The sequence below is a fragment of the Sprattus sprattus genome (genome assembly GCF_963457725.1).
Source record: "Sprattus sprattus genome assembly, chromosome: 13".
Lineage (NCBI taxonomy): Eukaryota > Metazoa > Chordata > Actinopteri > Clupeiformes > Clupeidae > Sprattus > Sprattus sprattus.
Window position 1 is genome coordinate 25,798,647 of NC_137911.1, and position 17,385 is coordinate 25,816,031.

The window sequence follows — 17,385 nt, forward strand, 5'->3', positions numbered from 1 at the left end:
CAACCATCGCCGTTTTTTTGCTAAAGGGCTAAAGAATTTAAACCAACCAATACACCTCCTCTTGTCCATATGCTCATTCCTGCTGCCAATATTGCAGTCTGCGCTTCACCTACAGTAGTCAATGGTGGTGTTACTCTGATCGAGTTGATGGGAGGAAACAGTATCCTTTTTTTCTGTGGACCTAACCGTCCAGAAATGGAGAGATCAGGCTGATGACTCACGACAGTAATATGTTTCTTATGTAAATGATAACAATAGGAAGCATGCTGGTATCACCGCGCTGGAATGCGCTCCCCCTTGGCCCCTCATCCCACACCCCCCCCCCCCCCCCCCCCACCCCCCATCTCCATGTGTAACACAAACAGATGCATGCGAGATACACAGAGAAAGAAAAACAAACTGGCTTTATATAACTGCCAAAGAATAAATCGCTTTCAGACACAAGAAACAGGCTATTATGATATGCCACAGCTCAGTCTCTTTTAATGTTTCCTACACACACACACACACACACACACACACACACACACACACACACACACACACACACACACACACCAACAACACTACACACAAACACACACACACACACTAACACACACTACACACACACACACACACACACACACACACACACACACACACACAACAACAACACTACACACACACACACAAACACACACACACACACACACACATAACAACACTACACACACACAAATACAAACACTCCCACAAAGGGGAACGGCACATTTGGACTCGGGGGCAAATCAGGAGAAATCACTGACAAGAGATGCTGAATGGTAATCTGAGGACATTTCGAAAGACTGAAGCGCTAAATCACCCTTGAAAAACAGCTACTTTGAGGTTTCAGGGCCTGCTGTTATGGGTGATGCAGAGAGCACAGCCAGACAAGGATGATATATATGCTGGAAACCCACCAGCTCCAACCACCATTCATTATCGCGAGCAGGAGATCAACCGCTGCTGGAGACGAGCCATGCCTATGTTTGGAACCCTCCTCGTCGTCAGATAGCATTTAGCATGTTTATCGAAACCTCTGGGCAGAACTGGATGCTTACAAAGCGCCGGAGTCTGTAAATAGAGAGCAAGCCTCTGGGGATTCTCGAAGGGAATTCTTCTGATTTCCGGCCACTTGTTTTGCCACTTGTTCACAAACTAAACTTGCTCAGGGTTTTAAAGAAACACACATTAGCCACCTTGAACTCTCCTGTAATTATTTTTACTGTAACATTACAGTCATTTATTTAGGCTAAATAAAGAACAAACAGTGCTACACAGAAGGCCAGCAGAGGTGGTAATGAGGCAAAGTGGTTCTCCTGTGGTTTAGAAGAAAACTTAAGTCAACGGACAAACGGACACAGGCAGACCAAAGTCCTACCATTTAACAACTGACAACTCTTCAGTTCATATATTCTTAAGCACAGAAAGTCAATAGCTTTCTGTATTAGTTTTCAAAGGCCTTTTGGTTTCAAGCTCCATTCTCTCCCATTACAATATTACACGTTACTTAACTAAGCCTTAAATGCCCTTTGACACATGGCCATTGCATGGGTTTGGGTCTGAATGGGGTTTTGTATTGTGTCATTGTAAAGATATGTCAGGGTTCCTCAATGAAAAAAAGACATAAACTCAAACAAGACAAGGCCTCAAACAGTACAACCGCTACAACAACAGCAGCAGCAGCAGCAAAGTAAGCCCAATTCTTTTGCCATTCTACAGGGTCCCTTGTGCAACAATTCAACACACATGTGACAGCATACCACATTGATGCACAAAAGGCACACTCATGACAAACCCCCTGGCTAAACAGAAGAAAGGGGGGAGATCAGAAACACAAGAGGAATTTCCAGTCAAAACTATGCAAGAACAAACAGCTCCACAGACACAACACACACACACACACACACACACACACACACAGCTCCACAGACAAAACACCAACGCAGTGGGGGAGGAGACCACGGCGGGATAGGAGGAGTGCTCCTGATGTTCCCAATCCTACAAAAACACGCAGGCACACACACACACACACACACACACACACACACACACACACACACACACACACACACACACACACACCTGCCCCAATAAAACAGCCTGGGCCATCAGGCCAGTTGCTAGGATGCCGTTGCGATAACAAGCTCATATTTTCTGTGCTTAATTGTGAGGGAGGCGACTCTGCACACACGCGCACACACACACACACACACACACACACACACACACACACACACACACACATATATATAAACAGACACACACACACAGACACACACGAGCAACTCACACACACTCACACACATAAACACGCACACAGACATACACGAGCAACGCACGCGAGCAAACGTGGAGCGGGCACATATCCGCCCCAGGAGCGCATTCCTCAACGCCACGTTCCCTCGCTGATAGGCCTATTAGGAAGCTTATCAGGCCCCGACAAATCAACCTGTTTGTTTGTTCTGTCACAGACATACTGAAGGAAATCGTCACATAAACACACACACACAGAGACCAAGGCCCATAAAAAACACAACACACCAAAACATGCCAATCCCCTTTCTATGTCTCCGGGAGAGAAAAAAGGAAAAGAGGAAAGAAAAACATCAAAATGAGAAGATAAAAATGTTGTTCCCTAGGGGTGTTTTCACGCATGCGTTTGAAAGGGCAGCTAGACTGAATGCTAAGCATGCAGGGTGAAAACAGGAAGCTTTTCACACAGACACACACACATGCAACCAGAGAGCTGCTGCAGGTGAAAATGACGTGCTCCACACACAAACACACACACACACACACACACGTAAATGTCATTTATTAAGAACAAAATGATCACAGGAACAGAAATTGAATCACTTTCTGGGGCCACGTCGCCCTTGACTGATATTTCAAATTGTTTAATCTTGCTGATTAATCACTGAATATGTATAAATGAGTTAAGAGGCTCTGCTCCAATTAGCAAAGTTAATGAATTAAAAAACGCCTTCAGGTATGGCTAATGTATGTGTCATATCCTCGAGAAGATGACTATCAAAGACAACAACAGCCTAAATTAAAAGTTTTCAGAGGGAAACAGAACTTGACAAAAACTGAACACTAACATGGCATTCCAACGTTGACTTTCCCACCTGCCCTGTGATTAATTGATATCTGACAGCCTGAAAACTGCGTAACCGCAAACACAGACGCATTCAGGGTGTGAAGAATGAATGGTTTTTCAGTTGGGTTTGCGTAATCAGTGCACGGAAGAGAACACCCTGCCAGGGTTTCAGTCAGACATGACCACACTTGCACCGTCTGAGCCCCAGACAAACAGTGGGGAGAAACATGGGGAGACAGAAGCAAGGAGGAAAGAGAGAGAGAGAGAGAGAGAAACAGAGAAACAGAGAGAGAGAGAGGGGGGGGAAAAACATACCTTCAATCTTCTTCAGGGCTGTCTGGCAGGTATCTTGGCTGGGGAACTCGAATGGGTTGTTGCATGTCCGGAGGCTATCGCATTCACACTTCCCATCAATGATGTTGCAGCCGGTGACCAGGTTCTCGTTGCACGGCTCGAATCCCAAAAGCTGGTCGTCGTCCCAGTTTTCATCTGAGCCAGTAGGAAGGAGACAAGACAGGATATCACTTTAAGGTTCCCCCATAAATAAACCCCGACAGACAGGGACTCACTCCACCATGGATGTGCACCAAGGTTACCTGCTGGTCTGATTAAAGGCCTCTGGTAATATTTCCACACACAGAAATGATATAAATTCCAGCTCCAGGAGGCTAGATAATTATGGTATGCATAAATATGTTCAACCAAATCTCGCCGGGGCACTGTTGACTACAATCCCCACGTCTAGCTCCTACACACTGACAATCAATTTCCTTATACGTTCCTGCACTTCAAGGAGTTTACTATTGAAACTGTATTGTCGTATTGATCTTATTTTTTTGTCACTGTTGTGATGCTGGTATTTGTTGTGTAGTGTAGTGTCGTCCATTTTCCTATTTTCCTTCAAACGGGAAAGGGCGTGGGTGGGGAGGGGTGTATCTGACCCCTCCATTGGCCAATCGAAGGGGACCTTGTTAAAGTTATCACCATGACGATGCATTAAGAGAGGTCTCATCACAGCCACGAGGTCGAAGTGCACCGAAAGGAAAGGCTGACTGTGTCAGCAATTACTCTCCAGGATCGGTGTCCAACGAAAATGGCTGGTGTGAAAAGACAAACAAAAAAATCTAGCAATTGGCACCCCAGTCGGCACTCTTAGCCAACAGCCCAGCATTCCTCTTTCTTTTCCTTTTTTTTCCCAGCGGAAGGCAGTTTTTCGAAAACAAGAACAACCCCTAACCTCGCCGTGCCACTATCTCCCGGCAACATTATGAAGGCTTATTTACAGAGCAAACATACATTACAGATAGGGCACTGGTGCTCCGGTCCCTGTGTGTTTACCTTATCTCTGTCTGCATGAGTCTGAGGTGGGAGGTGTTGGACTGTACATATTTTAAGGGATTTCTGCATGCAGGTACCGCACATACATGTAAACATTGTGCCTATCTATCTTGCTTTTTTCCACCCACCTGAGCTCTCAAAGGCCTCATACAGGGCCTCATTTGAAAAGGCCATACAGGCATTAACTTGTCATGGAATAAACAGGTCATGCTGGTACCGGGACGGTTTTCGAAAATGTGATTGCTTTTTGATTTCATATTTTCTGTAGTAACATCACCCCATCAGAGCCAGCCCAGACTTCATTTCTTACTTTCTTGTTGCACAACATCTTCAGGTACATCTCCAACCTTGGGAGCATTGATGTTGTACCCAGTGGTGTAGTGCTCCCTGGAGAATTGGGTAAACTCTGAATTTTGCAATTTTTTTTAAGCAGCCCATACAACACAGGATAAACGGCCTGTTCTGAGAAGTGGGTATACGCCATGCTGACTGAAAAATAAGTCGGTATACTCCGTATACCTTCGTATACCCTGGACTACACCACTGGTTGTACCTATCCCAGTGTTTCCATTTAGTTCTGCTGGCTCATCTCCAACCTTGGGAGCATTGATGTTGTACCTATCCCAGTGTTTCCATTTAGTTCCTTAACTTCCCTCAGGATCAATAAAATATCCATCTATATATCTATCTATCTATCTATCTATCTAGTTCTGCTGGATCATGTCCCAATCTTGGGAGCATTGATGTTGTACCTATCCCAGTGTTTCCATTTAGTTCCTTAACTTCCCTCAGGATCAATAAAATATCCATCTATATATCTATCTATCTATCTATCTATCTAGTTCTGCTGGATCATGTCCCAATCTTGGGAGCATTGATGTTGTACCTATCCCAGTGTTTCCATTGAGTTCTGCCGGCTCATGTCCCAACCTCGGGAGCATTGATGTTGTACCTATCCCAGTGTTTACGGCGAGTTCCGCTGGCTCTTTTTCTGTCACGCAGACCAGTACGTCTCCATGTGGGACCCCTTTTGACCTTTGACCCCTGGAGAATCACATTCATTTAGTTCCGTCTGCCTCTCTCTCTGAAAGCCTTTCCACCGGAATCCTCAGGTATTACGGTGCAAACCCATGCCAGCGACGCAACGCGATGTGACCGAATTCCATCGCTTTGAGAGGGCGTGGTGTAGCGTGTGGAAATAGCATACAGTCCTACAATTTTCAAAACCGTCAAAGACAACACCAAACAATCTCATTGGCCGGTGCCGGGAAAAAAAAAAAAAAAAAAAAAAAAAATCGCTCCTCAATTGCATAAGTTTCAACATGTTCGAATTTTTCATCGATCGCGTCGCTCAGATCGCTCATCTACGTCACAATGGACTGGCTCCCGTTGAAATGCATTGGGTTTAGAAATCGCGTCGCTCACAACGGTGGCATGGGTTTGCACCGTTCGAGGAATGCCTTGGTCCTTGACCTCTAGAATGTAGAGGCCTCTCTCTCTCTCCTCCATCATTCTACGGCCCCTGCATTCCCAAATGTATTGGTTCACCACAAACCGCCCGACTGACCAGACAATGACGAAGAAAGAGTAAACCGGTAAACACATGAGCCTTAATTAGCATCCAAGGTCAACTCCAGCTAGGCTTTTAGATGCATGCATCAATAGGAAAAAGACACGTTATGACAGTTTTAGACGAATGCCAAGGTTATATTATGCATGTACTATACACATTTATTTTCTGCATTCTTTTGAAGCAGTGAATACCTCTGACATGAATGGCATTCTTCATCATTATGATGAAACTCTGCTTCTTGGTGCCAGACAAAAAAGACATGTGCTCCTGAGGACGAAGTAGATGTGACGGAAGAGACCCTCTGGGAACAACCCACACAATAGAGAGATGTGCTAATCGCCTGGACACTTATCCTCCATCAAAAGGGATCAGGAATCTCTGGGAAACTCTATGCCTTTCACTGCAGCCCCCACAAAAAAAAGGGGGGAGTGAAATTAAATACAGGACGTTCCCCTCCTCTCGGTCCGGAAGTTCTCCGAGTTCAAAAGGAGCCGCCGACTTCACAGGAGCCACCGCGGGACAGGTCCCCTCAGGGACGGTGTCCCGTTCGGTCATGAGTCACATTTTTTTTTTTGTGCGCGATACTTCAAAAAACCCACACCATCACAGAACGGTGAGTAACCGAGATCAGTGCCCAGGGGTGCAGTCCCCTGCCATGCTTCCATTGGCCAGAGACTGCGTGAGGCACTACAGAAAGAAGGCTCTGTCCCCCCTGAGGCTCATACTAGTGACTGTTCAATTTCTTTGTTCAAATTTTTTGCTGTCTTTTTAATCACCACAGAAAAGTGTGGAATGTTTAACCCCCTACTGGTGTGTGCATATTGTTCCCTTACAGATAAATATCCTGTTTCCCATGCAGGGTCACCCCCCCCGATAAGGATAAGACTGTTCTCATTCAGTATCTCCTGTTGTGAGTGAGAATTCAAGCATGACAATCCTTCAATATGATCATACGAAAACTGTCTTTGATGATGAAGTGAATAATGTAAGTCACTCTTTAATACACTTACAGCACATAAAGGACAAATCCCAAATCTTCATGTTTATGAGGGAACACTCGTAGGAGCACAAGCACAGGTTGCTGCAGAGCAGTGTGGAGCATTTTAGGGGTTGCAGAGGAGCAGAGACTCTTAAGGACAGAGCAGAGACGACTCCTAAGGACAGAGCAGTGTGGAGCACTTGAGGTGTTACGGTGGAGGAGCAGAGACTCCAGGTATGACACAACAGAGAGCCAAACAACGGCCCACCTCAGAGACAGCCTTGAGTTGGTTGGGAATCCAATTTTATTCTGTGTGGTACTGGCAATCAGCCTCCTCGGCCGTGGAGCCTTCACAGAGAGCATACCGCCACTGTCTGTACACCACTAATGGCAGCCTGCACGACAGACAGTGTGTGTGAGTGTGTGTGTGTGTGTGTGTGTGTATGTGTGAGACAGAGTCTGTGTGTGTGTATTGATTGGGGTTATCTAAAAGGCTACCCTCCCAAAAGGCAGCCAGTGGGAGCCACCCTCATGGCAGCGGTCATCAGTGCAGTTGATGGTGATCATCTGTGCTGTGTAGTGTGTGTGTGTGTGTGTGGGTGGTCCTTTTTCCACATGTTCACTCCAGTAGAAAGGTGACCCTGACCACTGATGACTGGCGAGGGGCTTGACTGGGACCATGGCAGCCTATGACACTGTCCCTGTGTGTATGTGAGATTGTTTTGGTGTGTGTGTGTGTGTGTGTGTGTGTGTGTGTGAGTGAGAGAGGGTGTGTGACATTGTGTGTGTGAGATTGTGTGTGTGACCTGAGGCAGCCTGTGACATGACCCTGTCTATATATGTATGTGTGTGTGTGTGTGTGTGTGTGTGTACACCACTGTGTATTGGTGTCTACCTTCAGGTCATTTAGATGGGGGGCCAGCCAAACAACACTGCCCATGCTCCTGGCAAGAAACCCACAGATTCCTCTTCGGAGGGGACGGAGGGAGGGGGGGGGGTGGGGGGGGAGGGTGGGGACAGTCTGCTCCATACTCTCAAATTGGCTATTTGTAGCAAGTGAGTGTCAGAGCGGTCAATATCACGGTCACAGCAGCACAGCGCTTTGTGTTCTCACTGTTTTCTGCTGCTGCCTAAATGGACCAATAGCACACCCTTGTAAAATGGTTAATGGGACTGCTATTAGTGTGTGTGTGTGTGTGTGTGTGTGTGTGTGTGTGTGTGTGTGTGTGTGTGTGTGTGTGTGTGTGTGGCTGTTAGTGTGATGACAGAGGTGTGGATTGAGTTAGCAAGACAGCTCCTTCGCTAATGCACTACTGACTCAACTCAATTATCCCACTTTAATCAAATCGGAATAACCTGCAAGAAAATAGCCCAGATCTTGGTTATGGCTCTGCCTTACGATACTAAGGTTGACCTTGGACTCAAATTGACGATCATTTTTATGTTTGGGTTGACCCATTGTACTTGTAGTGGTAGTTACTGTGTGAGTGAGTGAGTGAGTGAGTGAGAGAGAGAGTGTGTGATGTGTGTGTGTTGTGTGTGTGTGGTGTGTGTGTGTGTGTGTGGTAATGCTGTTGAGGGTTGGGGGGTGAGTGCCTCACACAGGGACTTATTTGAGTGTATGTGAGAGTGTGCGTGTGTGTGGGTGTAAGGGACTTATGTCCTTGCTCCTGGTCCCTGCCTGCTCAGTGCAAAGTTGTTTATAGCGATGGAGATTAGATTTCCATCACCTCACCAGCCAGCGAGCATGTTTTAAAAGCATAATTCTTTTTTGGACGCCGTCCTCCTTGCTCGTACAACCAAAGGAGAACCTTCCTCACTCTCTCGCACTCACACAAACAGACCAGCAAACACACACACACACACACACACACGCCAAAGGTATATAAAGACATTTATCAATTGCATCGTTGAATGCCAATCTTCCTCAATGTCATCAGGGCAGATTACTACAAAACATAAAACGCTTAAAGTAACACTTACATTCCCATCTTTTGGCCCTGAAACTGTGCAAAAGCCCTTCATTTATATTAAAGGCTTCTCAATTTGCTTAACATGCTCCCTTAAGTTGACCTTGAATTTAGCTAAGCCCTTAGTTACTAACCCTGAAATACAGGGAAGATTTAAGGTATTTTCTGGAATTTATCAAATGTTCATTATTAAGATTATTAAGGAGCTATGTGTTAACATTTAAGGTATCCGTCATAAGGGTATATAACTAGTATACAACTCCTTACTGCTGCTTTAAGGAGATGTGTCTTGCCGATACAAACAATCAAAAAAGGAGCTTTAAACTGTTCATACAAGAATGCATTCACTTTGTGGCTGTTTCTAAACAGTTAAACTCCGTATCACTATGTATAGGCCAATAACAGTAAAAGTGGAGACAAAACTACACAAGCGATTATATACATAGTTGGATCACTGCATGTTATACATTCAGGAACATTCTAGGGTTTGTGTGAAAGTACCGCAATACAATATTTGAAAATAAAGGTTAAAAAAAATTTGAGCATTTTCAGCCCTTAAAAACAAATCTACTTAATTTTTCCAACTATAAAAATCTGTATTATTTAAAGGATAATTAAACGTCTAAATTCAGGGGGGTCTGTTTTGTGGTGGATAGGAGCAAATCCACCCCGGGAAATGTTTAACAACTTCTCCACGCAATCAAAACGAGGAAAGATAAGCAGGCATGGTCCACGTGTGTTTCTTTAACAATGGTGTTTTGATAAAACCCTGGCACATTATCAAGCCTAAGAAGCACGTACAACAACACCACCAGCACCAGCACCACCACCCCCTCCACCACCACCCCCTCAACCCCCTCCACCACCATCCCTTCCACCACCACCTCCTCCACCACCACCTCCTCCACCACCACTACCAACACCACCCGCTCCAACACCACCCGAAACTGTAACCAACAGCTTTCATTCATTACATGTCTGTGTGCCCTCAAGAATAAAAGTTGTTTATGTGCCGAGCATGCTAACAGGTTAGAGGTAAATGAGCAAGGAGAGGACAAAAAAGAGACACTGAAAGAAATTATGCTAATTGAAAGAATGGATAAAAGAGCTGAAGTTTTTTAAGAGTGCATATATTTTAGTTCAGCCTAAGGCTACAGTATGTGTTTTCTGGGTGCAGCCTAAGCCTCAAAGCTTGGCTTTCTCCATGACTCTTTCTTGCCGTTTGTTAGCACTCTTCCTCCTCCTCCTCCTCCTCCTCCTCCTCCTCCTCCTCTTCCTCCTTTTCCTCCTCCTCCTCCTCCTCCTCCTCCTCCCTCTGCAGCTACCCGTCTACCAGGCTGCAGAAGAATGATAACCCCCCATAACACCACACACACGGTTCCCTGCTAGCTGCCTGTGGAGCAGACAACACACTTGTGTTGCCTCGGAGGCAGGGATGGTGGTGGAGATGGAGGGGCAGGACGTGAGGGTGGAGGGGCAGGAGGTGGGGATGGTTGTGATGGAGATGGAGGGGCAGGAGCTGGAGATAGAGTAGAGGGGCAGGAGGTGGATATGGTGGTGGGGGTGGGCTGGAAGGGTCAAACATTTCTGCTTGTCTTCCCTGACTGCACAAGACAGTCTGAGCTTCCACGTGAATTTCAGTCGGCCTTCTCTCATCTTGTTTTGCAGGAAATCGACAGATACACCGGGCACACGTTTATGTGGGATGGCAGGGACATCCATTTTTTAAAAGAAAGGGGGGAGGGAGGAGTGGACTTTCCATCTCAGAGCAACTTTTGTTGTTTTCCCGAGGGAGACGAACACACATCTCCCCCCCACCAACACAGTGAGAGAGGAATTAGCGCCCGAAACCTCTGACTTATTCAAGAAGAAGAAGAAAACATAAAAGATGCCTCAACAATTACCCCCTCTTGGTATTGGTGTTGAGACAACATGCTCACGGGTGCAGGAAAATTAAAGTTAGCAGGAAACCAGATGGGAAATGCCTCCTGGTCCCATCTCTGGTGAGATGTCCTTGTTTCGCAAACAGACTGCCTAGCAGCAAGAGGCCATTGCTGAGCAGAGACAGCAATTGGACAGCCAATTATTTAGATCTTATTTTGAAATGATTTGAAGTCCAATTCATTGCAACACACACACACACACACACACACACACACACACACACACACACACACACACACACACACACACACACACACACACACACACACACACACACACACACACACACACACACACACACACACACACACACACACACACACACACACACACACACACACACACACACACACACACACATCATTAGGACTGACAGCAACAAAAGGGGAGCTGTTCATTATATTAGCATGGAGTACAGATGATGACTCCATCCCCAGGTGTGTTTACAAAGGGGATTATTTGTCTCACACACACACACACACCCACCCACACACACACACACACACACACACATACACACAAGGCTCCCTTGTGACAACCAAGGACCGGGATCTGTCATCTACCATGAAAAAATAGAATATGCAACCGTGAGGCTGCCTTGTGCCTGAACCTGACAGTTACTTAGAGTCGAGAATTTATGACAGGACCCCCAACCATTGAGTTTTCAAATGAAGAGCCTGACAGTTTCCTCATCACTAGAGAATGTGAGAGAAGCAGGAAAGCAGAGAGAGAGACAGACAGACAGGCAGATGAATGAATAGATGAGGCCGACAGAAAGGCAAGCAGGCTGGCAGGTAGACATACAGACAGACAGAAACCCTTCAACCTAAGCCTACACTGTAAATACACAGCTGAGTAAATGGATGGTATCCCAAGGTAAAAAATGTTAACTATGCACGCCGTCTTGGATGGGAGCGTCCGCTAGGCAAATCAATTATTATTATTTCTCCCGAGCCCTCATGCCATAGCTTGCAAGGGGCTTGAATAGAAAGCAGCACAGGAATGTTAAACAGAAAGAACATAAGAGAAGGAGAAAGAGAGGGAGAGATAGATAGGCAGCGAAAAGGAGAAAAAGAGAGAGAGAGAGAGAGAGAGAGAGTAAGGCACCATCTACACAGCCACTCCCCCACTGTATGAACTTTGGTGTTGGTTTTTTTTAAAGCATTAAACTATTTGGCAACATCAGGCAGCCGATCTGAGGCACAGCCAGGCCAGTGAGCACTTGAACCTGCTTTGGCAGGCCGAGGGCTCCCATTTTCATCATGGGGTGAAGCTTGAAAAACAAGGGGAAGAGGATGTGCTCTAGTTCCCCGTCGCTTCAAAATACCATTCCTCCTTCTCCTGACTTAACCGAGACTCTCTCTCTCTCTCTCTCTCTCTCTCTCTCTTCTCTTGAAATCGTCTGTTGGATTTGGAAACAGCTCCGCAGCTTCCCTTTGTACGGCTTTTATCAAGTGCACACGTGCTGAGAGGTTCGAGGGAAAATAAAAAGAAACCCCCGAAAAGCCGCTGCAGCAGAAGCCGACGAGGTTCACTCTTCACTTTAGGGGACAAGTGATGTAACCACCGGTAAAAACCTATGAGCGCTTGCGCTTGCCTTGTCACGTCTCTTTTCTATTTCAAAATACAGAAAGCACCGCAAAGTACACCAGCTAAGGCAGTCAAATGTTGGGCTGGAGTGCAAAACGGAGGGCCTTAGTGCTGTCCCCAAAGTGGTTAGTTTGCCCACAAAAGTCAGCAGCAGTAGCGGTCGCAGTAGTAGCAGCCCCCGCTAACTTTAGGGGACAGAAAGTGCCTGGCGCACGAGTGAGAAGTGATGAGATTAGACTCCGCGGCAGGGCTCGGCACTGCCCTCTGGCCTGAGGCAGGCTTTGGCGCGAGGTGATAATGTAACTTCTGTGTTGCGGGGAGCTCTGGAGCAAAGCTCTCTCTCCTCCCAGAGGGGAAAGGCCTAGCACTGCTGCCAACCAGCGCTAACGAGAGAAGCAGGACATGACAACACATCACTGCACCCCAGAGAGGGCTCTTGCTGCCTCAAGGACCTCAGGTTAACCCTCCTCCACCTCCACTGATCCCCCCCCCCCACCGCCCCGGCCGCCCCGGCCGCCCCGGCCCCTGCAACTCTACGCTACCACCTGCAAGCCTTTGGTAGGCTGGTAGGCTTTCCCCATGGAACTGAAGCATCGATCTGCGGAGAGGAGATGGGTATTTGACCAGGTCATTTCTTCGATCAGAGGTTAACAGCATTTGGTCAGTAAATGCATTGATCAAAGGTAGCCCCTCTCGTTGCCTGAAAACAATTCCCTCAGAGAAGACCATGTGCATCCTCCGACACAAGATTGGTGTTCACTAGTCCTCCGGACTGATCGTCCTGCTGGTAATAGTGGGATGGCCGGAAACACTCAACCAATATGTTATTTTGTATTCTGACCTTCCTTTTTCTGTACACTGTACCTTATGAGCTATGTACCATGTATGTTCATAAATAAACACTTGAATTGCAAAACAAATATGGGATTGCCAACGTCAAGTAAACCTGAAGGGCACATTTAGAGAGCGTAGGCCTCCGCCAAGGCCAATAAGCCACTGCAATGTCAAAAGAAAGTGAAAAATATATTCCTACATGAACCAAAATCTAATGGATTCTTCAATGGCCCATGCTCTACCCCTCCCCACCTCCAAGCCTCATGAAAAAAGGCCAGGTAGTTCTTGCGTAATCCTACTGACAAAGACAGACAAACAAACCGAACCAAAACCATCATCACCTTGTCAGAGGTAAATATTAAGATCAGTCAGGCAGACAATTGGCGCAGATATACACTTGTTGAGAGGTTTGGGTTTGATGAACCAAGGATGAAAATGGGACCCACATAGGCTTTGGCCCCTGAGCAGTCTGAGAAATTATCTTTGGCCAAAAAAGGCATGTGATGGTATTGTATTAAGTTATAACTCTACTGATACTGTAAGAGCTCCCATAACACTCATTTAAAACCACAGAGCCAATAACTGTAATGATTCATTAAAGGCAAAGGTCCCAATCAGAGTGTTTAGAGTGTCGTCATGACAACAGAGGCATGCTGAAGGGGTGGATACGATCTTGGAGGGGAGCAATGCAAGGTCATTAGTGGTGAGCGGCAGGGTTACAGGGCCAAAGGTTAGACTGTCAGAGCGATGTACTTGCGATCCATGCTTTGATCCTGTTCATTCCTCTCAGCAGGCATCCGGCTTAAGACACACACACACACACACACACACACACACACACACACACACACACACACACACACACACACACACAGACACAGACACAGACACAGACACAGACACAGACACAGACACAGACACAGACACAGACACAGACACAGACACACTGTGTTTTCTTGGCTGGATTATGCCGGACGTCACCTGAGACAGTACATGCCAAACCTTTGGAAATGCCATCAGCATGTTTTCATTATTGGCTTGGCTTGAAACCGGAGCCCAGACATCTTACTGCATGGGCACTTCTTGGGTCTTGAGCAGCCCTTTTCTCAGACTGCGGCCTAATAAACCTAGTGACTATTGGTTACGGAATGCCGATAAGATAAGCGATGAGATAGGCACTATTGCTACAGAAACCTCGTCAATACTGCCTTAATAGTGTGCACCCCCTGCTGTTCAAGCGTATTGGAGGTACTGTGGCATTCCAGGCAGTTGACCTGGGGTCGATTCCAGTCATGCCCAAATGTAATGAACTGATTATGGTCAGTAGTAACTTCAATCAATGTATGACGTCACAGTAACTGACTAAATATACAGTCTACAGTACACTGCCTAAGCCACGTCATGGGGGTGCACCCCCAAAGGGAGGGCAAGCAACCTGAGGTGCCCACGCCGAGTAGTGCCCCCCTAGTTCCCCCCCGCATCAACTAAGTGCCGCACAAGGATTCGCCACAGCAAAGGAGGCAACCGTTGTTTGACCCTCTCCTCTGACAAACACAATGTTCCCTAATGCTATGGAATGGGCCTAAACCATACAAAAAAGCAATCTAACATTCAAGACCAATAATAATCATCTTCCTATACTACATACTGTAAACACTAACTACCGTTACGGTTCCATAGCCCTGATCAGTGCCTAAAAAAAATGCTCCTCCCTTCAGGTAGTGAGGCCCACCTGTAGGAGTTGGAGCCTACTACTTTAAGAAAAACAAAAGATGTGGAGGTAAACATGATGGTTTCTAACGGTTGTTCTTGATTGGTTTAAATAACTGTGAGGATAATACTGGTCTTGTGCTTCACAGCTCTATAATCCACAGTGGCAGTACGGTCTTCGGGGAGAAAGGAATGCTCTTATGTTAGAAACTAGAGCCACAAGCGAAACGTATAGTCTAGCAATTGAACCACCAGGTTAGCGCAAAATGTGACAAAGACATTTCTGTGAGGGTCAACAGCACTCGAGATTCCAGATATTTGCGGTACACGTACTCCCCTCATATGTTGTAAAATATACGAGGCTGACGCGCAAGCTGAGTCACATAGCAGACATTCCGATGAAAAACCAACATGCCTCGGCGGAGGGGCTGGGGCTGGCTCCATGTCCAAAAACAGCACGGAATTCGTTAGCTATACCCCAAAGAAATGGAAAACCCACATGCTGCAAACGCATTAGCCAGCTCGCTTGCTCAGTCACTCTCGTACCCGGTCCCACCATATCAAACGATTTAGAGGACGATGAACGCATCTTCCTCACGAATTCAATAAGTTTATCAATGAGAGAGCCATGCATATGGCCCGGGAATATTAACTGTACCCTCAATTTTAACCAGCTTGGCTCAAACCATCAACATTGTTAAGACATGATAAAACAGTGGTATAGTAATGGGGTGATGTTTTGCATGTTCCATATAAAAAGGAATTAAATAATTTTAACAGCTCAGCTTTTCTGCCAAACAAATAGACAAATATACCTGTTTAATGAATTAAGATAAATGAGTAAACAGTTTTTATCTTAAACAATTCCTGTTACCTAAAATAAGGTAACCAATTCCATGAGCAAACGTCAAACACAGCAGCATGTAATGCTGTCATTGTCTGAAAAGCACAACAAACACAGTAGCTATTAATCTGATATTAAAACAACTTTCCACAAATCGTTAAATGTATTTCGCAAACATAGTTAAATGTCATACAGACCTTCGCAAACTCCAACCTCAAACTGCGTGATGAAGCCGCCGTTTACCAGGGGTCTTATCACGCACCGGAGCCCCCGGTCGCAAGTCCCATACAGACCGTACATGCCGCCGCAGCTCTCGTTCTTCTGCTTGGCGCAGACCGTGCAGCACCCGCAGATGCCAGGCACCACGGCGCCCTTACACTGCTTCGGTTCCTCGCATTTCGACTCGTCGCACGGCAGGCATAACAACGCCCGGCTGTTCTTCGCAATCAAGATCATAAGTTGGAAGATGAGAATGCATTTCGCTGGAAGATACATCCTGGAGGAGGCCATGTAGCAAAAGTGGAAAATATATAATCCAAACCCACTCCCGATTCCCCCAAATCAATCCTGAGAGATAAAACTTTGTGGAAACGATCCTAATGAAAGAACACACCGTTCTAAACTGGCATGTAGAGGGGTTTGCAGTTCCCGTAAAAATGTCCGGATTTCTGTTGTATTGGTTTACACGTACCGCACGACAAACTTTTGTTGAGAAGGCTTACAAGCCACTAAATGAGCGATCCGTTCAACTGTGTGAGAAACGGCAACTACCCCACGCTGTAAAGAGACAGCATGGTTTTAGTGCGCTATGCTATTACACTCTCGGAGTTCCTTCTAGTTTGTTTTCCGAAACAACTTTCTTTTCTGGACTCATGCGTCTCTGTCTCTCTCTCCCCCTCTCTGTCTCCCCGCGTCTCTTAGTCTTTTTTATGCAATCCGGGGGATTTTTGTTCTCTTCTGCGCCTTCCAAGCTCCGAAAAACGATGTGCGATGTTTCCAAAAAATCCCTGTAAAGGCGAAAGAAGCGCTATTATTTGGTCGCTGGCACTGGTTCACTTCTACGTCTGTTGAAATCAAACGTTTCCTGCTCCCGTGTCTGCCGTGTTCCTCGGTCTCATGTTTATGCCTCTCTGGTTGCGGGACTATCTCCGCCCGCTGCTGGCTCGGTGCAGTCTCGCACCGTGACCTCATAACGCAACCACTCCCCTCCTGCATTACTTTGCTCCAATGGGTAGTTCATTCCAGATATGGAACACAGGAAATGTTGGCGCACGAACAACGAATTGAAGTCTGTGATACGCAGGCCCGGGCCGTTGTTTTGTTTGGGCGCAGGTGAGGAGTCTGGGGCGTAATGTCAGGGGGAAAAAAGGAAAATAAAAGCTTAGATAAGAAAGAGTGTGGAAATTGACGCCAGATCTTGTGATACATGCGAATTCATAACAAAATGTTTTGCTGACTAGTTTGAAGGATACAAGTAAG

At 46.3% G+C, this 17,385-nt stretch overlaps 1 protein-coding gene across 1 annotated transcript in view; it reads right to left on the reverse strand.

The window, feature by feature from the left end:
• The window catches only part of crim1 (cysteine rich transmembrane BMP regulator 1 (chordin-like)), a 103,367-nt gene extending 86,349 nt beyond the window's left edge, over nucleotides 1–17,018 (reverse strand). Inside the window, 2 exon segments of the mRNA XM_080850699.1 lie at nucleotides 3,440–3,613; nucleotides 16,104–17,018. Of these exon segments, the coding sequence (XP_080706825.1) occupies nucleotides 3,440–3,613; nucleotides 16,104–16,416 (487 nt within the window). The 5' untranslated portion in view covers nucleotides 16,417–17,018.
• Between the last annotated feature and the right edge of the window lie 367 nt (nucleotides 17,019–17,385).